The 23,528-nt window shown below is 41.7% G+C and overlaps 3 protein-coding genes across 3 annotated transcripts in view; 2 read left to right on the forward strand and 1 right to left on the reverse strand.

The window, feature by feature from the left end:
- Nucleotides 1-23,528, forward strand: part of tln1 (talin 1) — a 1,269,505-nt gene that overhangs the window by 531,684 nt on the left and 714,293 nt on the right. The gene's annotated exons all lie outside the window — the stretch shown is intronic.
- On the reverse strand, nucleotides 1,550-22,718 carry LOC137496557 (serine/threonine-protein kinase pim-3-like). Its single transcript, XM_087270189.1, has 9 exons — nucleotides 19,355-22,718; nucleotides 11,440-11,606; nucleotides 3,677-3,721; nucleotides 3,189-3,415; nucleotides 2,988-3,070; nucleotides 2,828-2,873; nucleotides 2,382-2,751; nucleotides 2,077-2,256; nucleotides 1,550-1,986 (listed from the first exon to the last, which is right to left on the reverse strand). The coding sequence occupies exons 5-8, from the start codon at nucleotides 2,996-2,998 to the stop codon at nucleotides 2,126-2,128; spliced, it is 558 nt and encodes a 185-aa protein (XP_087126315.1). The 5' UTR covers nucleotides 2,999-3,070; nucleotides 3,189-3,415; nucleotides 3,677-3,721; nucleotides 11,440-11,606; nucleotides 19,355-22,718; the 3' UTR covers nucleotides 1,550-1,986; nucleotides 2,077-2,125.
- On the forward strand, nucleotides 5,626-11,154 carry LOC100536098 (uncharacterized). Its single transcript, XM_087270126.1, has 9 exons — nucleotides 5,626-5,896; nucleotides 7,310-7,792; nucleotides 7,950-8,339; nucleotides 8,541-8,638; nucleotides 8,754-8,804; nucleotides 8,909-9,290; nucleotides 9,374-9,550; nucleotides 9,674-9,803; nucleotides 9,963-11,154. Exons 1-9 carry the CDS (start codon nucleotides 5,767-5,769, stop codon nucleotides 9,970-9,972), a joined length of 1,851 nt encoding a protein of 616 aa, XP_087126252.1. The 5' UTR covers nucleotides 5,626-5,766; the 3' UTR covers nucleotides 9,973-11,154.

The following is a 23,528-nucleotide window of genomic DNA, read 5'->3' on the forward strand; positions in this document are numbered from 1 at the left end:
AGAGAAAACGAGAGGTTAAAGATGTCCATGGTCGGTGCCAGTGGTGTAGTGGGCAGTGCGTCGACACATGCACTCCAGTGCTCGCAGCGACCCTGGTTCGATTCCGCCTCGCGGTCCTATGCCGATCCTTCCCCTCTCTCTGCTCCCCATGCTTTCCTGTCAATACTCTCTACTCTCCTATCAGAAATAAAGGTGAAAACCCCGAAAAAATAATTATTAAAAAAAAAATTATATAAATATAATTATTAAATAAAAAATAGATGTCCATGAAAACTCCCGCTAGCTGGTGTGCGCGTGCTTTAAGTACACATCCAGAAATGTCATCTGGGCCCGTCGCTTTTCGGATGTTCACGCGACGGAAAGATCTAGTTACGCCCGTGACAGAAACAGAGAGTGTGCTGGCAGTTTTGGTTTCGGCCGCGGCTGTCATGGGCTTCAAAGCGGGCGTAGAACGAGTTGAGCTCGTCCGGGAGAGACGCGGCAATGTTAACAGAGGCGGATTTGTTATCTTTAAAGTCTGTGATGTAATTAAGTCCCTGCCACATGCTCCTTGCATTATTGGTGTAAAATTGACCCTCTACATTGTCTCTGTATTGACATTTTGCAGCTTTGATGGTTTTCCTGAGGTTGTAATTTGCTTGTTTTTGTTCCTCAGCATTTCTGGATTTATAGGCGGACGCTCGCACTGACAGGGCTGTTCGAACTTTACCATTGATCCATGGTTTTTGGTTGGGGTAGATAATGACAGTTTTTGTTGGGACCATGTCTTCTATGCAATTCCTAATGAAGCACCTGACTAGTGTTCACGAAGATGGTAAACAGACTCTTCCAGTTAAAGAAGAACTGAAAACATCTTGGAATAATGAGTTTACTGTACAAATAATTGTAGTTTTAGGTGGATTGCTGATGTAGATGCCAAGAAAACAAGACAGACAACATACAAATAGGTTCTACAGTGGCGATTACGACAATACTTCATAGAGTGTTTTTGAAACACTCGTGCAGTTTAAAATTTGTCAAATTGTTGCAATTTCACTGGCCACCCTGGATGGAAACACAATAAAGAGATATAGTACTTTATTCCCACTCATTATCTGATTAGATGTGGTTTTACAGTGATAAAACAGATCATCTTCAAGACAGGAAATGTATGAAATTTGTACAAAAAGTTTGCTAAAACGAAAGAGTAAGTCAGTTTAATGGTGAAGAGATTGATCAAATATGCCTATAGATAAAAGGTTTGAGAAAAAATGTCATGCTCCCTTATAAAAGTATTTTGTATTTTCAGAGTACAGGATTTTACTTTGATACCTGTGTGGCTGCTGTATTTTGTAGTTTATTTTGATGCATGTAATATTGAGGTGTTTTGTATTTTATTTTAGAACACATTTCAATGTATTTTTGCTCATCCCTGCATACTGTTTACTGGACATGAAAGGTAGCTTTAAAGACTTATGTTTCAACGAAAACAGTAAAGACAGTATTTGGGTAATTGGCTATACAATCTATTTTATCTCTTTGAAAACACAACGAGAAAACTTGGACAGGATGTAAATAACCTTTTTTAATTATTCAAATCACTCGAGGCTTATTTTACTTGAATGATGTATTTGTTCCGTTGCGTGTTCTCATTTGAAAAACACACTATACTAGTAAGCACTCTGATCTGATGTGTGTGTGTGTGTGTGTGTGTCTTCAGCTCCTTCAGCTTCACACAGAGCCTCACAGATGAAGTAGAGGAAGTTCAGGATCAGGATCTGTTCTCCTCAGTTCCTCTGCCACTCCTGCTCTCCTTCTACAAGTCATTGAAAGCGTTTATCTAAACTGAACCTGACAATACAAGCCGAACCAAGACTGCTGGACTCAGATCAGTGTAATGTCAGTGGCCACCTGTTCAGTGCAACCAGGGATGGCGCTCAAGATCATCTAAACTTGACCGATCAGCCGGCGCTGCACTGAGACACCAGCGAATCAGCTGACGGCACTCTATTACACACAACCTTGTCTTCAGAAACACACAACAACACACTTCTGCTCGCTCGCCACGCCATCTCTGAATGTGTCTGAATCTCTTACCTGTTGACAAGCTCCTAGGAAAGGTCAGTCTGCTTCTGGACGTGACCCTCTATGTGCCTCTGAAGGGGAAACAGTCACACAGGATTTTGTAGAGCGTCACTCCTACTGACCTGACTGTAGCTGGAGTGGCATTGTAGCGATGTCTGCTAAACCACTCAGGAGGAGCGAATGCAGGAGTGCCTGAGAGACACAAGAAGACCACAAACATCTGCTCCATATGCTCCAGTACAGACAAATTCCCTTTAGTTGATCAGCAGACGTTCACAAACATCAACAGAACGTTTCCTTATGTAACTCAAACCCACCTGCAAAGTATTTGTAGGCCGAGCGCTTCAGCAGATCTCCACAGCTGAAGTCCAGCAGCTTGATGTCCTGGGACTCTGTGAAGATCAGTAGGTTCTCTGGCTTGATGTCCCGGTGCAGAATGCCGTGGTTCTCGAAGTGTTTCAGTGCCACGATCAGCTGCACCAGCACTTCCTTAGCCAGACGCTCGTCCAGACAGCCGTTCTCACAGAAGCCCTGGAGATTTTGGCAAGGAGCCGGACGCTCCAGGATCAAGACGAACCGTCTGGGACGGTCAAACCAGTCCAGCAGCTGCAGGACACTGGGGCAGGCAAGAGCTGAAGTGATGTGGGTCTTTAATGCCACCTCCAGCGGCAGCCGACCCTGACCGTCCTGCAGGACAAACCCTCCATTATATCCAGGACTGAATCAAACACAGCAAACACCACAGATTCACACCAAAACATACAACTTTCAGTCTCTCGGGGGTCATTCGACACGTACTTGATGTCCACCTGCAGACAGAAAAAGCAGAGTAAATCACACCTGCCTGATGGAGACACATGACATTTACTGACAGCAACATTTCTAAAGCATGTCTGAATGAAGGAGGGAAGAAGATCTCTTACTGGCAGTCCATCCGACCTGTGGACCCCAGCAAACACAGAGCCGAATCCACCTCGCCCCAGCAACGGGCCCTTCAGGTACAAGTCTGCGACACAGAAGAGCACAAGAAATGAAGAGAGAAGAGAAAACATGCTGCAGTGTCTTCAATGACAAATCATTTCCTAACTGAGCCAGAAGATCTGGAAGATTTGAGCTGTGCTGACCTCTGCGAGAGCATTGGGCCGGTCTCCGGGAAGAGGTGGACGGTGTTTGCTGGCTGCTGCTTTGCCTTTTCCTCTTGCTGTTTATCTGGTCTGTGGATGCAGAATCAGTCAAACGTGAAGGCAGAGGAGAAAATATCCAGGAAGCTCAGCGGTGTTGTCCTGTGTGTCTGTGTCCAGAGCTGCTGTCTGGGTGAAAGCAGCACTCCTGGGTCTGGAATGGCTTGAAGCTAAAATATGAATCACACACAGAAACACTTTTACTGCTCACTTTCATCACACTTTCAGAAGGAACTTGCAGTTTTTATTGAGCAACTCTGCAGTTTCCATCATTATAATTGCTTTAAACAATAAAAACAAACATTAAAACATGTTTTTATAATTTTTGTTTTATGTAAACTTCTATGATATTTTTCATATCAGTCAATCATCGTACAGCATCATACAGTGACAAACCAATGACAAACTAATGACAAATTAAAAACACTCACCTCCTCTTTCTTCACCCATGTGGGACATGGACAATCTCCTCCAACCTGCAATAAAACAAGAAAATACAGATAAAATATGAAAATTTATTAAAAACAGAGGAAATTAAAGGAAAAATAAGAAAAAAACAAAGTGAAAATGAGAAAATACAACAAAAACAAATGTTTAAAGAAACAATCAGAAAACAAGAACTGAAATAAAAACTGATTAAAGAAGTTGTGCTCTTTATAATTAGTCTTCTCTCAGAAATCCTCGAACAGATTCAGAAATCTCAGGATCCGCACAGAAATGCTCTGCAAACTCGCCTCGTCTCTCAACCAACAGATTGCGATGGGTTTGATTGGTCCGAATTTATATCAACACGCGTTGCTATAGCAATTAAAATAAAAGCGCATTAAAAGATTTTGTAATAAAATTAGAAAGAAATTAAATAAAATGCCGGAATAATTTTAAGAGGCCTTACATTTACGCGAGAAGATATAATAATAGATATAATAATAGATATAATAATAGAATAATATAATATAATAGTCAATAATTTAGCGTAAATAATAATAAATATGATCCTCAGAAAATAATCCAATAACTGTTCTGGAAGCAGTTTATGATGCCTGTAGATTTCATGAATGGAGAATAATATCATCATCGTTCACATTTTCCTTTAAGTATTTATTTCATTTTATTATTGTTTTATTCCATTTAATTCGTTTTATATTTTATTAGACTGAAATTATCAAATTAAAATGTTCAATTAATATTAAATGGCAGCTGCTGTTTACCACAAAACCATGAATAAAAAGTGTCCAGCACCAAAAGTGTTTTATATAACGAGTCAAATCCACTGATAATGATCATATCTTAGCGATTATATAATGATTGTCATTATCAGTGAATTTGACTTATTTACAAGAGAGTCATTAAAATGGAAGGACATTATTATAATTATTACTGTTGTTATTGTTTTATTATTCAGATGGACAATTTCTAGTGAGGTTATTTGTGCGGTCCAGTTTGTTATTTTCCCTATAAATAATAAAACATTTTCTCTTTCTCTTGTGGACTAATAATTTATAGACTATTTTAGCCCAACCCTTCATATTTCTTATTCAACTTTTTACATGTGAAGCACAAATGTCCACTTATTATTGACTGTGATATAAAACTTTAATACATGTTTGTGAATTTATTGATAAATACATTTAATTCAGGTTTGTATACTTTATTGATAAAAGATAATGAATGTATCTTCGCTGGTGCTGCTCGTACAGCTGCAGTTTATTTCTGGTATAATTTGATAATAATTGCTGAAGCTTTTATCACGGTGTGTGTCACACAATATTTGTTATAAATTTATTATCTGACAAAAACAACAACTGAGTTGTGGATCTCAACAAAACTTGACCGAGCAGAGCGCCGTTATGGATCACCCCGCACTGCTCACCGATTTTTTTTTCTTCATTGATTTTATTTTATTTGTATTTTTTTTAATGACTTTAATAATAAACGTACAAAATCCAATTTTACACAAAAAAACATAATGATAATAACCGATCAGGAAAATATATATAAACATATAAAAAATTTAATTAAAAGAGAAACAAAAGAGAGAAAAATATAAATAAATAAAATTAAACAGAGATACATACATAACACAAATACAGCAAGAGGAAACAAGGACTTATGTATCCGTGATATTTCCAAAACATTTATCAGAATAATCCAAGAATCTATCACTTTTCTTGTTATTAACTAGTCTAGGAGTTTTATTAAAAACATCAATTTCTATAAAAAAATGTGAAAAAGAAGGCTGCGAATTGGAGAATTTTTATTTGTGAATAAAATATTTTCCATACAAAATAAAAAAGTTAATAATGTAGTTCTCTGATATCAGTTTTACTGTCATAGTAACAAAAAATATCTTGAAGTTGTAAGGGTCTGGAAGAAGCAATGTAGCTCACTTCACCTATGATGTCATAAATAGAACGCCGTTACGTCATAGGACAGAACACAGTTCAGAAATTCCTCAGAGTGACAAACGAACGAGTAGAGTGAACAGTGATTATCGACTTTAGCAACTTGTTTTGCATCTCAAATGGCAAATAACACGTCAGCTGCGTTTTTTACTCGACTTAATTTGATTAAGACAGTATTTGTCAACCATAATCATCAAAGTGACACGATGGCTTCTCCTACACCTCCTACCGTGATGAGAAGCCCAACAGGTGAGATGACAGTTTACAAAAACAGTGTATTCTCACGTCTTATTTAATAAAAAATATAATAATAATAATATAATATCGCCATAAAAGCGAATTGCCGACTTAAGAGTCAAATATTCAACCTCTCATGTTTGTAATTGTGTAGTGTAGTCGTGATATTGAATATTTTCTGACTCTGTGATTTGAGCCCTGCTGATATTTTATGTATTGACATTCTGGCTTTTAAGTTTCTCATTTCCACTCAACAGAAATTGTGCCTTGTTAACTTTACTGATAAAAAACGTTTTAATAATACTTTAATTGAAATCCTTTGTGTAGTTCTGCACAGTAATGTTCTTAGTTTTTGATGGTGTGGAGGAATATTTGTTATATTTTAGCAAACTGTGTGAGAATATTATATTTAAGTCTTTATTTGTTCAAGCAGGGATGAATTAATACAATTGAGGTAAAGTTGGTTTTATATTCACACATTCTGACTTTCTCCTTAATAATATAACAGAAAAATATTGTTTCAAATTCTAAATGGGGAAATCATATTAACAGCCAATGACTATCATCATATAACAGTGTTTACAGTCAGTTAAATAGTGCTAATGTTGATTTGAAGTCATACTTACATGCAGTTTCAGACTTAATATTGGTAAACAACTTATACGAACTGTTAAATGAACAAATGTGCAAATATAAAACCAACTTCACCTCCATAATAATAAATGTCTAGAGCTCTGTTTCTGTGACTGAAGTTCTGGAGCAAGACTTCTATTTTCATTTGGATTTCTAAGACTGATTGTTAAATGTTTTAAGTTATAATTTACTCACAGATTTCTTACTGAAGCTCCAGAGCGAGAGGAATTGTTCTCTTTGAGTTTGACGATTGCTAATGAAAAGCTGAACAATGTTGATTTAGTTTCATTAGTTTTTCTGTGGTGGAGAAGTGGTGCTTGAGGCAGAATGTAGATGTAGATGTAGCACCCACTGACAAACAAATAAAAGGCTACATAAATTTGATTAATCATTGTGATGGTGATAGTTAAATAGCTCAAACTATAACTGGTAAAACTCAGAATATTGACTTAAAGTCAGTTCTTATAATAGTTTGCATTTTGTGTGAGCAGGAGTGAAATGTTTAATTTTGTTAAATAGTTGCTTTTAGGATTTTTCCTGATGTCTAATATGGACTTATGACTTACAGACTATTTGTCAGCTTGTGTTTGTCATTTTACATCTTAGAAATGATTTGCAATTCCACATAATTAATTTCAGTTTTCAAACATTTTCTATTATAATTGTACATTTATTATTGTTGTTTGTTTTGTGTTATTGTCTTTTATATGTCTAATTTACTGCAGTTTGTCTATTTTGAACCTGTGGTTAAAGAGTTTTCTAATATTTCCCTGTTCATTTCCTTTATTTCAGAAAATCCAGAGAAAAGGAGGAAAGGGAATAAAGCCTCTGCTTTCTTCAAGAGAGCATGGAAGGCTGTGAAGCGCCCTTTCCTTTGCTGTGGCCGGAACAGAGTGGCTCCATTTGAACCACAGTCGGATATCGATGATTGCGAGCATCTGCCTGTTCCAGGTCCCTCCAGGACCGTCGCAGCACATGCAGACCTTGAGCCGGTGTGGCTGCCAGGCCAGGTCTGTGAAGACCCTCAGCCGTTGAGTGTTCCGGGCCCCTCCAGGATCAAGCAAACAGCAGATCCGGCCCGTCCTGAGTTCTCAAAGGCCCTCACAGGTCATGTTGACACTGAGCTGGTGTGTCTGCCAGGCCAGATCTTGGAAGATCCTCAGCCAATCAGTGTCCATGGCCTCACCAATATTAAGAACATGACGGATGCAGATTCGGCCTGTCCTGAGTCGCCTCCGTCTGTTCAAGACCCCTCTGATATTGATGGGACTGATGGTGAGTCATCCTGAATTTGGTTCATCTGTTATTTTTATGCTTTGTTGTTTTTAGCTTGTAAATCAGACAGTGTCATTTGTTGTGCTGTTGGTTGTGTATTAATTAGTAGCTGCAGCTCTGTTCATGGAGATGTTTCTGTTTGTTTTCTTCATTTTAGAAAAACCCAAGAAAGGAAGGAAAGGGAAAAGAGTCTCTGCTTTCTTCAAGAGAGTATGGAAGGCTGCAACGCGCCCTTTCCTGTGCTGTGACACAGATGTAGTCCAGCATCTTACACCACAACCTGAACCTGAACCTGAACCAGAGTCAGAGCCAGAGCCAGAGTCAGAGTCAGAGCCAGAGTCAGAGCCAGAGTCAGAGTCAGAGTCCGAGTCCGAGGCCGAGTCCGAGCTCCGGCCAGAGTCTGAGCCAGGGCTGGAGAATGAAGCTGACCCTGAGGCAGTGCCTGCTGAAATTATGCCTGAAATCGCAGAACCCGCTGACCCTGAGTCAGTATGTCTGCCAGGCCCAGCGCCTGAAGAGCCTAAAGAGGCTTCTGTGCCCACTCGTAGTAAGTCATCATTTCCTTCTGTTTTCTTTAACTCATAATTAATATAATTAGTAATCAATTTACTCCTGCAATTCTGGTAGAAGTTACTGCTTTCAGCTCATTGCATTAAATCCAGATTTAAAGGATTTATTAGTCTTTTATTTGATCCGTTTCATACCAGACAATCCAAGTAAATCTCCCTGCTCTTTTTGTGTGTTTCAGGATTTGATCTGTCTGACTTTAAAGTAGACAGCATGATTGGAGAAGGAGCTTTTGGCAAGGTGTATGTGGCATCTCACAAACTTCGTGAAAGTGAAAAGGTAGAGAACTATTTTTTACATTCAGTCAGCATTTTCCTCCTAATTATTAAATATTAATAGTTTGTTGGCTTTAATTTGCCACTTACTTTGAAAAATTGACTGTTTTTTTTCGCAGGTTGCCCTGAAGTCTATAACCAAGCTTAAACAGGACCAATATCTCAACATTGTAAGTTGAATAATTCACACAACAATAACATTTTCCAGTTTTTGTTTCTGTACTTTGTTTCATTCTGCTCTGGTAATATCTTTGAAATCTGTTGTTCTTTCTAGGATGGTCATTCCACACCTGTGCTTGCGGAAGTGGCAATGATGCTTAGGTTGATGAATGCTCCGCAATGCCCAAATATCATTGGATTACACGACTGGATTGAGAATGAGAGCAGCTTCCTTCTCGTCTTGGAGTACCCAGAGTCAAGCCGGACCTTGGCTGATTACATCACAGTGAGATGGCGAATTAGTGAAAAGCGAGCACGCCGGTTAATTCGTCAGTTGATCCGAGCTGTAAAGTTCTGCACTGAGCGTGGAGTTTTCCATGGCGATATCCACACGGAGAACATCCTGGTGACGAAACCCCGATTACAGCTCAAATTGATCGACTTTGGTTGTGCTTGGCCAATTACCAGCGAGCCTTTCAACAGCAGTGAATTTCGAGGTGAGTTGGCGTTTTGTGTTAGTTTCTTTGCTCACAGTATTGTCTTATGAAATGACTGAATTCTGAAAATGTCTCTCTTATAGGAGCCAGTGGGATCACGCCACCTGAGGTTTTCAAGGAGCCCACATTCTATGCTGACCCAGCAAACATTTGGCAAATAGGCAGCGTGCTGTACGATATATTGCATGCAGATTTGCCCTTTTCTGACAAAGATTCAATAATGTTTGCATCCCTTGAGACACACCCCAGGTTAACTCCAGGTAAGCAGACACCTCTGAACAATCTCAGCCTCAGTGACAGAATAAAATATGTCAGTCACGAGTAAAAAAGCATTGAATATAATGGTTACATACATATTTCACACTCTCTGTGTCACTTTTCAGTATGCCAGAACCTGCTTTCCCAGTGTTTGGCCCGCTGTCCACTTGAGCGGCTGCAGTTACATCAGTTAGAAAAGCACCGGTGGTTCAATCCAACGACCCCAAATCCTGCGCAGCAGTTAAACAAGAGGAGGTAGAGGAACACACCGAGCACAAAACTACATCTTCAGTCTTTCTTTCCTTCATGCTATTCCTGTTCTTTCCTCTTCTGCTCTTTTAGAATCACAAGTCTTATTTGACAGCCCTTCATATCACTGCTTAAATAACTTTGTGTTGTTTTTCTTCATTTTAGAAAACACTAAAGTGAGAAAGTGGAAAGCACAATTAAAGTCACTAAACTAGCATTATCAGTTATTAATTACTCCCTCATGTCATTCCAAACCCCTCAGATCTTACTTTTCAGTGTCAGTGTGTTGATGAGAGCTCTGTCCTGCACTGTGTGTGTGTCCACTGCTGACGTTTACCTCAGATGTGCCCACGCTTTGTTTAAATGAGAGGAAGTCGCGCAGGCCTCTGGGTTATCCGTCAGCAGTGCGACACACATCCAGTGCAGTACAGGACTTCTGAACTCATTATTTTTGTTTTAATATTTTTGTGGTTTTCTTTCTGCATTTAAGAAGTTTCTCTTCAAAATGACAGCTGTAGCTCCAAACCCCTGACACCTTTCCTCATCTTCAGAAAACAAATGAAAAGATTTGAGATGAAATCAAATCATCACACCATGAGAGCTCTGTCCTGCACTGTGTGTGTGTTCACTGCTGACGTTTACCTCAGATGTGCCCACGCTTTGTTTAAATGAGAGGAAGTCGCGCAGGCCTCTGGGTTAAACGTCAGCAGTGCGACACACATACAGTGCACTGCGCTCTTCTGGACGTGCGGTTTGAGGGTCAGAGAGCTCTCAGATTTCATCTCAAATGTTTTAATTTGGGTTCTCAATATAAACTAAACATGAATTTGAACTAAGGACATGAGCTGAGTAATTAATGACAATAATGGTAATGAATAGTGCCTAGACCGCAGCTCTGCACAAGACCTTTGGCCACAGGAGAAATGGTCGTACCCAACCGAGCCTGGTTTCTCTCGAGGTTTTTTCCTTCACTTTTGTCAATTGGTGAAGTTTTGTTCCTCGCCACTGTCGCCGCTGGCTTGCTTGGTTGGGACTTGTGGAGCTGCGCATCGATGGATTTGCTCTTCAGTGTTTGGACTTTCAGCAGTGACAATTAAACCACACTGAACTGAACTGAACTGAACTTCAACTCCAGTGCTGTCACAGTTTTCTCCTCTAAAGTGTCATCAAAGATCTGCTCAACTATTTTCTACCTCATTAATGAATCTGGTGTTCTGTCATAAGAGAGACTGATTGTTTTATAATGAAGTGTTCATGATTGTTTTGTAATGAATTGTTCTTTGAATTGTTTTGTGATGAACTGCTTCTATGTATTGTTGGCTAATAAGTCAAATAAAATCCTGTGAATCAAACTGAAGCTCTGATCATCATTTCTGTGAGTTTTCTAAATGACTCCTTACTCAATTAAAGAGAGAGTTCTCCCTCAACTATTTACTCACGTGCTTCCAAACCGATGAGGTTCTTTCCTCTGTTGAACACTGAAGAAGATACAAATCTGAAAACCTGTAACCATTAATGTCCACAGTAGGAAAACAAACACAATGGAAGTCAATAGTTACAGGTTTCCAGCATTTTTCAAAACATCTTCTTTTGTGTATAACAGAAGAAAGAAACTCATAGTACTTAGAACATAGAAACTCACTGGGAACACAAGCAGCTCTGGGTTCAGGCCTGGAAGAACAGTCTTATGATGATCTCAGTGTGATTTGGGCTGTCGCTTGTAGAAGCAGCTGTTCTGCTCAGTTTCTGCCATCACAAGCTGTCCAGTTCCTGTCTGTTCTTCATTGTCCAGCAACACCAAGACCAAATCTACAAAAATAACAGATAAAAGAGAAACATGTTCAATCATTATTGAAAGAAACACAAAACACCAGTCAATTACATTACAGCACCTTTTAGAAGTATCCAACAATAACTTTTAAATACATTTCTGTCCTCAATTTAAATGTAAAGGAATAAGGAGAGCAATAGTTCTTAAAATAAATGAAGAGATTTATACGTCCTCCTTGTTCTTGTTTCTTTCTCACTACTGTCAGATATCTAGTCAAATGTTACCTGAGTCAAAATGAGTGATTTTACTGAAACTCATTAGAGGTAAAGATCATATTCCATTAATATATATACAGTGGAAGTCAGAATTATTAGCCCCCCTGAATAATTAGACTGCTTGTCTATTTTTTCCCCCAATTTCTGTTTAACGGAGAGAAGATTTCTTCAACACATTTCTAAACATAATAGTTTATTAACTCATTTCTAATAACTGATTTATTTTATCTTTGCCATGATGACAGTAAGTAATATTTGACTAGATATTTTTCAAGACACTTTTATACAGCTTAAAGTGACATTTAAAGGCTTAGCTAGGTTAATTAGGTTAGCTAGGCAGGTTAGGGTAATTAGGCAAGTATTGTATAACGATGGTTTGTTCTGTAGACTATCAAAAAAAAAAAAAGTATTTTGTCCCAAAAATGGTGTTTAAAAAATTTAAAACTTTTCTTATTCTAGCTGAAATAAAACAGATAAGACTTTCTCCAGAAGAAAAAATATTATCAGACATACTGTGAAAATCCCCTTACTCTGTTAAACATCATTTCAAGAGTTCACACTTAGATATTGCTTGACGACTGTAAGCAGGTTTGGCATGCTGTCCCGGGAGAGAACCCTGAGCTCGGAGATAGTTGAGCCCAGGGCTCCCGCCAGGTCCATAGAGCATGTAAGGGGAGTACGAGATCAGGTGGTTCTCGAGAGCTCCCCTTTTTAAAGGGAGGAAAGGAGGAGATAGGGGGTGGATGGGGGGTTTCTTCGGAAAACGAAGGTAAGGGAGTAATATCTAGCTAGGCTATTTATAGTAATTTGGAATAGATCTGATTGGCTAACTAATGAGTGTAGATTGGCGGCCAGCTGCGGTCAATTATATCACGTGCTCCTCTCGAAATTAGTTAAAAAACTTCACTTCAAGAGTTCACACTTAGATATTGCTTGACGACTGTAAGCAGGTTTGGCATGCTGTCCCGGGAGAGAACCCTGAGCTCGGAGATAGTTGAGCCCAGGGCTCCCGCCAGGTCCATAGAGCATGTAAGGGGAGTACGAGATCAGGTGGTTCTCGAGAGCTCCCCAAATGCATGAAGCTCGGGACAGCAGCCGTGTATTCGAAGAAACTCCCCAAAAGGCTTGAAATGCTATATCCGGCTGCTGGATATAGTTATTTGAAAGGAAATGTAAAGAGGGCTCCTTGGAGCAAAGGGTGACACAGGTTCCTACGGGAACCCGAGCAGAGTTGGCTTGGGCTGTGAATACTCCTGCTGGAGTAGAGACTCGGGGAGACCCCTGCGGGGGTCAGAGCCATGGGGTGGGCGGGAATCCTGCTGGAGTCATTACAAGGGAAGGGGAGTGAAGGACTCCGGCTGGAGAGGGGGGTGAAGGGGGGCAGGGGGGGGCGGGGACTCCAAAGGAGTAATTTGCTCGAGGAACACTCCTTGCGGAGATTGAGCTGGGAGGTGGCAGCACTATATATAATTATATATTTATATGAAACATATAGATATATAAATATATAATGGGGTAATCTAGGGCCTTGGGGGGGGCGTTTTTTACTGACTCTTGAGAGAGTCGAAGCTCTTGGCTCTCCTGCGGGAGAGAGAGCTGTATGTGCCATCTCCAGCTGGAGTCGGGAAAAGGAATGGTCGGTGAAGCCCCAGCTGGAGGGTGAAATGGCAGTTGGGCGATGACCCCTGCGGGGGTCCGGTGCTCGGGATTAACTCCGCGGGAGTTAGAGCGTGAGGGTGACAGCACTATATATAAATATATATTTATATGCGTGGGTGCATATATATATACATATATATAAATAAATTTAAAAAATAAAAGATAAATGTGAGAAATAAACAGAAATAAATGAATAAAAGCTAGGGCCGGGGAGGGTCGGTGACATGGCTAGTGTCACAGCTCGGGGCTGGGTGAGCTATTTGGCTGGCTCCAGTAGGAGTCTGGAAAGATGAGGGGAAGGTGAAGACTCTTTCTGGAGGGTGACGGGCGCTATAGGTGCTCTGGGGGTGTTCCTGCGGGAACAGAGCGTGAGGGTGACAGCACTATATATAAATTCATATTTATATGCGTGGGTGCATATAGATGTGAATTTATACAAATAAAATCAAACAAAGAGAAAAATAAATAGTGCTATACTATATGTCATTGAAATGACATATAATATAAAAAGCTAAGGCCGGGCCGTGAGATGATTCCTGCGGGAATCGAAGCTCGGGGTAACGCCCCTGCGGGGGCCAGAGCCATGGGGGGGGCGGGGTCCTACAGAAGTTAGAAAAGTTGGTGGGCAGTGAAAACTTCTGTGGCAGCGGCCAGGGGGGGCGGGGGTGACGGGGGGGCTTGGGCAGGGAAAGAACTCTTACTGTAGTTGGGTGAGTGAAAAGGGGGAGAAGGCTGAGTGCAAATCAGCTGGAAGGAAGAAAAGAAATTAGATGGCTGGGTCATGCCCGTGCCCTTGAGAGACTTGGTAGTTCCTCTGCCCTCGGGAAGCTGGTATAGCTGGGTTGTGTTCTTTCCTTGTACTAGGCTCGTGCCTTTGGCCGCTGGGATAACTGCAACGGCTGGTGAGGGTCCTCTGGGCTTCCCTGAGATGACTGTGGCTGAGTCGGATGTAGGTTTTGAAGGCGTCAGAAGACCACCTTCCTAGTGTTTGTATGTGTTGTTGTGATAACCCTTTGTGTGCTGCTGTAGTGGCGGCTCCAATTCTGAATGAGTGACTGGAGTATGATTCTGATGGGAAGCCTGAGTTGGTTAGGACATATTTAAGGTGTTTTTGGAACCAAAAGCGTGTCACTGGGTGGTGTGTGTCGTCTATGAAAAGGGGGTCTAGGGGACTTGCACTTAGTGTTTTCCTGTAGTGTGTGTAAGCTAGAAGAGTTTGGAATGGGCTTGTGGGGGAGGGAATGTTGAATATGTAGATGTAATGTCCCTTTCTGGATTGATCTGTTTTACTTTGCTTAATGAGGAAAGCAATTGTTTCCTCATCAATCAAGGTCAGATCTGCTATAGTAGGGTGGATAGAGGGATCGAATTTAGATGTAACTGTAAATTCAGAACATCTTAGAAATCCAAAAAAGGCAAGAATAAACATTGCATCTAGGGTATGATCTGTATGAAATGAAAAATAGCCTTTCCTGAGTGTGGAAATGCATTTAGCTAGTATGTTGTGTGTGATGGGTAGCCTTGTGTCTGGGAGGGGGGGGCGGGTCTTCTGAATGCCTTTAATAAGAAGGCTAGTTTGTGAGTTAGTGATAGATTCAGAACTGGAGCCGTACATGAGTTTGTGAAAAAACTGAATGCCACTTAAATAGCTCTTAATCGAGTTTGCCTGGATATGTTTGTGAGAATGAAGGTAAGTGATAAATGATGTGATTGTAAGTAGGGAGAAATTGGGGAATGTAGTGTTGTATAGTGAATGGAAATGTTTGAATGTTTTCCATGCAGTGAGATAAGCTTGTAAGGTTCTTGGAGCCACCGCTTGCATAATGAGAAATATGGATGCTTGGTGCAGATCGTGCATGGGATGATTTATTGGAATATCATCTCTGAATAAGGAGGGATGGGCGTCGGGTGCTGCTCCGCCTCCGGCGCTAATTCTCTGAATTTCTGAAAATGAAGACGAGAGAGAGAGTCAGCAATTTGATTATGAAAACCAGGAACATGTACAGCAGTTAAAATAAACTGTTTTTTGGCTGAAGTCCAAATAAGGCGACGGAGAAGCGGCATTAGAGCGGGGGAGTGAGAGCGCCCTCTATTAATGCAGTGAACGACGGCTTCATTGTCACAGTGAATGAGAATGCTGGAAGCAGACCATTCATCTCCCCATAATAGGGTCGCGACGACTATGGGGTATAGTTCGAATAATGCAGATGAATATTGGTGTGATGGAACCTCTAACATTTGGGGGGGCCAATCGGATGCGAACCAGCGGCCTTGGTAGTAACCGCCAAATCCTATGGAGGGTGCAGCGTCTGTATAAAGATGGATGTCTACGGGGGATGAAATTAAATCACTATAAAAGAAAGAACAGCCGTTCCAGCACTTAAGGAAGGAAATCCAGAGGCTGAGTTCGTTTCGGCATGGATCGGATAAGGATATATTTTCTTCTAGACTCTGAACTGATGCTGCGAGTTGAAGGAGGTGAGTGACGAACGGGCGTCCTTGAGGTATGATGCGCATGGCGAAATTTAAATGTCCTAATATTGACAGCAGTTCGCGTTTAGAACATTCTTGTTTCTCCAAAAATATGGAAGATAGAGAAATGATGCGATCGACTTTCTCTTTGGGTAAAGATGCTTGAAATTTGTTAGAGTCCAAATTGATGCCTAAGAATTCTATGAAGGTGCTGGGGCCGGCGGTTTTTTCTTCAGCTAGAGGGATGCCGAGTTTGGCAAACACTGCTTTGGTAATCTCTAGGTGTTTAGCAGGTGGGGAATTTGGAGGGGAAATTATGAGGAAATCATCTAGTAGGTGGACTACGTGCGGAATGCCGTAATTGTTAGCGAGGATCCAGCATAATGCTTCTGAAAGCATGTCGAAGATTTTGGGGCTACTTCTGCAGCCGAAGGTTAAACGGACTGCAAAGTAGAATTGGGATTTCCAATTAATGCCAAAGAGATGCCAGAACTCGGGATGCAATGGCATAATTTTGAAAGCTGACGTGATGTCTACTTTCGCGAGCCAGGCGTCGCGTCCGACGAGTTTAATTAAAGAAATGGCTTGGTCTATATCGTGGTAATTCAGAGAGAATTCGTCAGGTGAAATTATGCTGTTGACACTTGAATAGGCGGAATTATGGGGAGAAGACAGGTCGATAATTAGCCGTTTTTTGCCCGAAAATTTTCTGGTCGCTACTCCAATTGGGCTGACTCGATAGGTGCTAAACGGGGGGGCAAGAAAGGGACCGATCATAAATTTATTATCGATCTCTTTCTTTATTAATTGCTCCACCACTTCTGGTTCAGCGTTAGCAGATTGAAGGTTAGGACATGCGAGGTTATAGGAAGGAAGAGTCGAAACACCGGGGTGGAATCCATTAGACAGACCTGAAATGAGAAATTCAGAAAAGTTAGGATCAGGGTGCATGCATAATTCATGGTAAAGATTAGAAATATTGACAGGAGTCGACAAATAGGATCTATGTTTTTTATTTGCTTTCCACACTTGGCAGACCACTCGAGCATGAGCGCCACCGCAGTAACTGCAAATGTGTAAGTATTTGCAAGGGTGGCGGAAACATCTGGCTGCGTTAAAGTTATTGCAAGCTAGAGATGATGGAGGGTTTTGAGAGGAGGGAGGGGGGAGAAGAGCAGGGATAGCAGAGGTAGAAGGGCGGGGTACGTAACTAGTGGATCTTGGGGTTTGTAGTTCTTTCTCAGTGGAGGGGATTATGAAGGGACAGGAAGTGGTTGGGTGAAGGTTTGAGCGGCAGACCGCGCAGGAAAGATTGCGGCATCCTAGAAAAACTCTGTTATGGAGATCAGTGTCCAAAGCCCCCCAATAAGAACACTGATTCCATTGAGCAACGCGAATAGCGCATTTTGCTGAAAATAATTTGTGATATGTATAGAAATGCGTTCCCCCATAGGAGAGTGCGAGCTCCGAAATGATAGCCATATAGTCGTTCAGCTCGCGCCTCCTATGGGGAAAGACAGAGCAGATGGTGTCTGTATAACGTGAGAAAGCTACGTGGAATTCGGCTATTGTGAGTGTGCGAGGTTGACAGCTGACTGGTGATTTAAGTGTAATGGTGAATTCGCCGCAATCCACCTGTCGATCTGCCGAGGGAGGTGCAATAGGTGAAAGGAGTGTAGAGAGGTCTATGTCTGCACCTGATAGGATGAGGTTCCTGACTGTGTTGGAGATCTGAGGTGGTTCCAGGACTAGAGCGTTATGCGGAATGGGAAGGGGTGTGGCTGTGGCTAGGGTGAAGGGGGCTCGTGCGGAAGATGTGTTAGTACAGAAAGCATTTTGTTGGGGAGGGTTAGTAATGGAAGTGGGTGCTTGGAGGGATGTAGAGGGAAAAAAGGGGGGATTAGTAGATGAAAAATTAGCAGGCAGAGGGAGAGCGTTGGAGCTTGTAGAAAAGGATTGAGTGGGAATAAGTTGGGTTGAAGAATGAGGGAGATTAGAAGAAAGATTGGGAATAAGTTGAGTTGAAGAATGAGGGAGATTAGAAGAAAGAGAGAACTGAGGAGGGTTGAGAGTCGGGGGAATTGCTTGAAGAGTCGGACTGGAGTTTTCGCTGGATTGTGGGGCTGGAGGCCAAAGGAGGGGGGTGGGAAGTCCTGGAGTGGCATAATTGTCCGGTGGATTCACTGTGTGTTGGTTGGTAGAAGGTGCTTTCTGTCCTGTAGCTTGAGGTTGCTTTTTATTAGTTTTCTTGGTTGCTTTCTTGGGTGGTCCAGGGGGGTTTCTTGAGTGCTGAGTAGCGGAGGGTTGTGGATAGGGGGTGTGGCGGGAGCGAGTTGGTCTACTGTCTTGGGGAGGCGGAGTTGGTGACGGGATGGCTTCGTACAGTTTCAGAAGTTCGGATTTATTGCAGCGGGTGGGGATGGAAATTCCGGCGTTTGTGAGTGACTGGCGGAGTTCAGAAACAGTCATTTTGTTGGATGTGATGGATGAAGATCTTGCAGAGGCGTAGGATGAAGCGGGAGACGGTAAGTTGCGGTTTGGAGATGGAGATTGCGTGCGGCGATGGGTTCTTGTGACTGTGGAGCGGATGGGTCTTCGGCCTCTGATAGGAGCCTCGGTGTTTATTTGGGTTTGTTGTTGTGTTTGGGCTGGTGTTTCCGGGAGAGCTGGTGTGTTGGTTCCTTCCATGTTGCTTGTTGATGGCTTTGATGTTGGATTGTTCTGTTTAGGTTGTGAGTTCTTTCTGTTGTTGTCGCTGTTTTGTTGTAGCTGTTGTTGTAGTAGCTGTTGTTGTTGAAGCTGTTGTTGTTGAAGCGTTAGCTGTTATTGTTGATGTAGGCTGTTGTTGCTGTTGTTGTTGCTGTTGTTGTTGCTGTTGTTGTTGTTGTAGCTGTTGTTGTAGCTGTTGCTGTTGTTGTAGCTGTTGTTGTAGCTGTTGTTGTAGCTGTTGTTGTAGCTGTTGTTGTAGCTGTTGTTGTAGCTGTTGTTGTAGCTGTTGTCGTTGTTGTTGTTGTTGTTGTTGTTGTTTGTTGTTTGTTGTCGAGGGTTTCGGTAGTTTGTTAGGAGCAGGGTTTGTCCTTGTTCTTCGGAAAACGAAGGTAAGGGAGTAATATCTAGCTAGGCTATTTATAGTAATTTGGAATAGATCTGATTGGCTAACTAATGAGTGTAGATTGGCGGCCAGCTGCGGTCAATTATATCACGTGCTCCTCTCGAAATTAGTTTAAAAACTTCACTTAAAAAATATTTCAAAAAGAAGAAAAAAATTCAAAGGGGGCTAATAATTCTGACTTCAACTGTATAAATTGGGATTAAAGATATCTATAAATTATATTTTTACTGAGCAAATCTAAAACAGACATCTCAAATGATTATTTTACCGGCAATAATAACAATGGATGCTCTCTCATGGCCAAACTGCAGCTCTGCTCATTTCATTCGGCCAGTGGAAAGCTGCTGTTTGTTGGCCTGGCTGAGTCTGGTTTCTCCAAATGTTTGTTCTTCACTTCTGTCAATTGCTGGAGTTTTGCTTCCACTGGCACATCTGACAATCTTGGATGGGGTTGCTGGAGCACTAGAGCACAGAGTCAGATGAACTAGAGATGTCTGGTTACACTAGGTTTGGTCTTTTAAAAACAGTTTCAATGCATTGAGCCACATTAAACATTAAACTTAAACTAAAATGTTAATTCTAAATCTCTCAGATATAGTCTGATCCATTGTCATACAGTGCTCAGCACAAATGAGTTCACCATGTTTATATCAATTTCTCAGTTAATATATGCTGGAGCATTTAAACAAACCCTTACACAAATAACTGCAGTACAACAACAGTATATAGAAGTATAACTGCAGTAAAATAATGTACAATTGCACAATTGCAATATAATAAAGTATAAACACAATACAAATACATTTCAATAAAGGTCAACAGCAGTATAAGATGCAGTAATCTGGAGTAAAAACTAGTAAACTCTGTCTTTACTGCACTTGTGCTGCTGTAGTGTAATATGCCAGTGCTGTGGTAAGAACTGAACTGCACTTGTGTTTTAAGAGGTTTGTTCTTCAACATCTTCAGGACTATTTTGTACTTTTTCTGGGATGTGTTTTGGATTAAAGTGATTTTCTGATTAGAATTTTAAGAGTTTATTTGCAAAAACAAATAACAAAACATAACTGCAGTGAACTGAACAGTACAACAGCGACTATAATGCAATAAAGTTCAGTTAAACCTGCAGTACAACTGAAGAAGTCATTCATTCATTCATTTTCTTGTCGGCTTAGTCCCTTTATTAAACCGGGGTCACCACAGCGGAATGAACCGCCAACTTACCCAGCAAGTTTTTACGCAGCGGATGCCCTTCCAGCCGCAACCCATCTCTGGGAAACATCCACACACACATTCACACACACACACACACCCATACGCTACGGACAATTTAGCCTACCCAATTCACCTGTACCGCATGCAGTCATGAACAAGTTTTGACAGTGACGGTGATTTGGTGTTTCCCAAAAGTTGCAGACACCTTTACCAATATCAAAATGTTTTTGTAAACATCCAGTTATTCTTTACACCGATTAAGAAATACTATGACTACTATAATAAAGAAAATCCGCTCTAAATAGAAAACTAAATAAATTGCTAAATACTCGACACATGAAAGAGTGAAGCATGCAGCCCACAACAAATGTGGAAGCCTATTGCGTATCATATTAAACAAAGGAACTGGCGTCACGTTGACGGTGATGGGGGTGTGTATTCTCTTCTCTCTCCTAAAATACACCACCAGCTCCTTGGTTTTGCAGATGTTGAGTGAGAGGTGGTTTTCCTGACACCACTGCTTCAGAGTGTGCACCTCCTCTCTGCAGGCCGTCTCATCATTATCTGTGATTAGGCCCACCAGCGTTGTGTCATCAGCAAATTTAACGATGACGTTGGAGCTGTGTTTTGCTGTACAGTCATGTGTGTACAGGAGTGGGCTGAGAACACAGCCCTGTGGAGCACCAGTGTTGAGGATCAGTGTGGATGAGGTAATGTTCATTCTGACCTCCTGGCATCTGCCTGACAGGAGGTCCAGGATCCAGTTGCACAATGAGCTGTGAAGACCCAGAGCCTGGAGCTTCACCTCCAGCTTGGCAGGCACCATGGTGTTGAATGCTGAGCTTTAGTCCATGCTGAGCTTTATGTGTTTTTGTTTTCCAGGTGAGACAGAGCAGTGTGCAAGGTGAAAGCAATTGCATCATCAGTGGAGCGGTTATTTCTGTATGCAAATTGCAGAGGGTCAGTGTGAGCGGGCAGGACAGAGCAGGGGCCTCATGTACGAAGACTTGCGTGGAAATCATACTTAAACATTGCGTACGCACAAAGCTGTAAATCTCACGCATATTCTTTTGTACATCCGAATGAACGTGAAACTGAGCGCAACATGCACGAGCACAAAACCCCTCCCTGCCTCCTCCCCCGTATGAATATGCTAATGACTCTACTTTGGCAAAACCCAACGAAAAAGCAATGGCAAAAGCATGCGAAAAGAGAAACTTTGAACCGAATGTGAATAAGAGGTGCAACTTTCGAAGGTAGACCGAAGAAAAACTGTGTTTTTTGCAAGTTTGTCCACCGGAATTAATAACAAAAGAAAAAATGAGTGGGAGAGTTTAGCTGATGCGGTTAACACAGTTGGGTCTGAACATCGCACTGAGTGGGGTAAACAGGAAATAGTGTGATTTATATGTGTAAAATGTTGCAGCAGCCTTAACAGTCTAAGTGGCGCAGCTCGTAAAACGCATGTCAACATGTTTTGACACGTTCGAGCATGAACTCGGTTCGAATCCAGCGTCTGATTAACTCATTTTCCTTTTTTCCCCCGCTACATATCAGATTTTGCCAACTATTTATCAAGAAGAAGACAAGTATGAATCATTAATAAGTCTGTGCATCATATTTTGTTTGCACATTTATTGAATGTAAAGGTTTCTGATTCACGTATGCAAATTCATCTTCAGATGGCGCCTTTATGGCAATGTGCGAGCAGTAGATCGCCCCCATTACATTGGGAAAACAGGCGACCGCTGCAAATTGCGCTTTAATGTTTGGCTGGTCAACTGTATGGTATAGAAATCTTATAAACCTGCTAGATTAACCTGTCTCATACAGCTGTCAATGCACGGCTCAAAGACACTTTGTAGAGAGCAATTTAACACAACTGCCTCTAGGAGTCGTTAATGGAAATAAAACAGACACGCACAAAAAACGTGCTTTATGGCTGGCGTGGAGCTGCGCACATTCCCACGTTCAGTTCATCGTTAGTAAATCCAAACATGAGCGATTCTGAGTGTGAAACCTGGCGTACGCAAAGTTTTTGTGCGTACGCAGCGTTGATACATGAGGCCCCAGATGTGCTTTTTAATCAGCTTCTCAAAGCACTTGCTGAAGATTGGTGTCAGAGCAATCGGACGCCAGTCATTTAAGCACGTGGTTTTAGCTGATTTCGGTATGGGCACAATAGTAGCTGTCTTAAAGCATGTGGGAACCAATGACAGAGAAAACGGGAGGTTAAAGATGTCCATGGTCGGCGCCAGTGGTGTGGTGGGCAGTGCGTCGACACATGCACTCCAGTGCTCGCGGCGACCCGGGCTCGATTCCGCCTCTCGGTCCTATGCCGATCCTTCCCCACTCTCTGCTTCTCATGCTTTCCTGTCAATACTCTCTACTGACCTATCTAAAATAAAGGTGAAAACCCCGAAAAAATAATTATTAAAAAAAATAAAAAATAGATGTCCATGAAAACTCCCGCTAGCTGTTGTGCGCGTGCTTTAAGTACACGTCCAGAAATGCCATCTGGGCCCGTCGCTTTTCGGATGTTCACGAGACGGAAAGATCTAGTTACGCCCGTGACAGAAACAGAGAGTGTGCTGGCAGTTTTGGTTTCGGCCGCGGCTGTCCTGGGCTTCAAAGCGGGCGTAGAACGAATTGAACTCGTCCGGGAGAGACGCGGCAATGTTAACAGTGGCGGATTTGTTACCTTTAAAGTCTGTGATGTAATTAAGTCCCTGCCACATGCTCCTTGCGTTATTGGTGTTAGGGTGCTTTCACATCTGTAGTTCGCTTCATTTGGTCCAGACCAAGGGTAATAAATGATATATTGTTGCATCTTCTGCCGTCTTTGGGTCGTTTTCACACCACACTGCTGGCTTTGGTTCGAAACAGTTGAAACTAACCAAAATGCAGTCATCTGACAAAATCCACATCTCTCATTGGCCAGATGTTGTTGAACATATTTCCTAAACTGCTTATTGATTGGTCAGAATTCACGTGCGGGAAAATGCCAATGAACTCCCGCAGGTAAACAAAAACTTTTACTCTGGAGGGACGACTGCGCTGGCTGATTGTATCCTTGCTTTAGACGAACTATACATTACGAAAATGAAGCACAGCCGCGGCTGGAAAACAATGTTTAATGCATCACACATCACTTCAGGAGGAGGCGTGAATTAATTTAGCTAAACTGCGACATGGTCATCTTGCGGAAATATTACAAACGATCGATCAGG

This window comes from Danio rerio, chromosome 10, assembly GCF_052040795.2.
Source record: "Danio rerio strain M-AB ecotype USA chromosome 10, GRCz13ab, whole genome shotgun sequence".
Taxonomy (NCBI): Eukaryota; Metazoa; Chordata; class Actinopteri; order Cypriniformes; family Danionidae; genus Danio; species Danio rerio.

Bases quoted from the DNA above. Each gene is read 5' to 3' on its own strand.
- LOC137496557 (XM_087270189.1), bottom strand. The intron at 2,752-2,827 runs GTATGTTTTGGT...TTTGTCCTGCAG, and splicing joins CCCCCGAGAGACTGAAAGTT to GACGGTCAGGGTCGGCTGCC. The intron at 2,257-2,381 runs GTGGGTTTGAGT...TGTGTCTCTCAG, and splicing joins GGCCTACAAATACTTTGCAG to GCACTCCTGCATTCGCTCCT.
- LOC100536098 (XM_087270126.1), top strand. From the start codon at position 5,767: ATGGCAAATAACACGTCAGCTGCGTTTTTTACTCGACTTAATTTGATT. The intron at 5,897-7,309 runs GTGAGATGACAG...CCTTTATTTCAG, and splicing joins CGTGATGAGAAGCCCAACAG to AAAATCCAGAGAAAAGGAGG. The intron at 8,639-8,753 runs GTAGAGAACTAT...TTTTTTTCGCAG, and splicing joins AACTTCGTGAAAGTGAAAAG to GTTGCCCTGAAGTCTATAAC.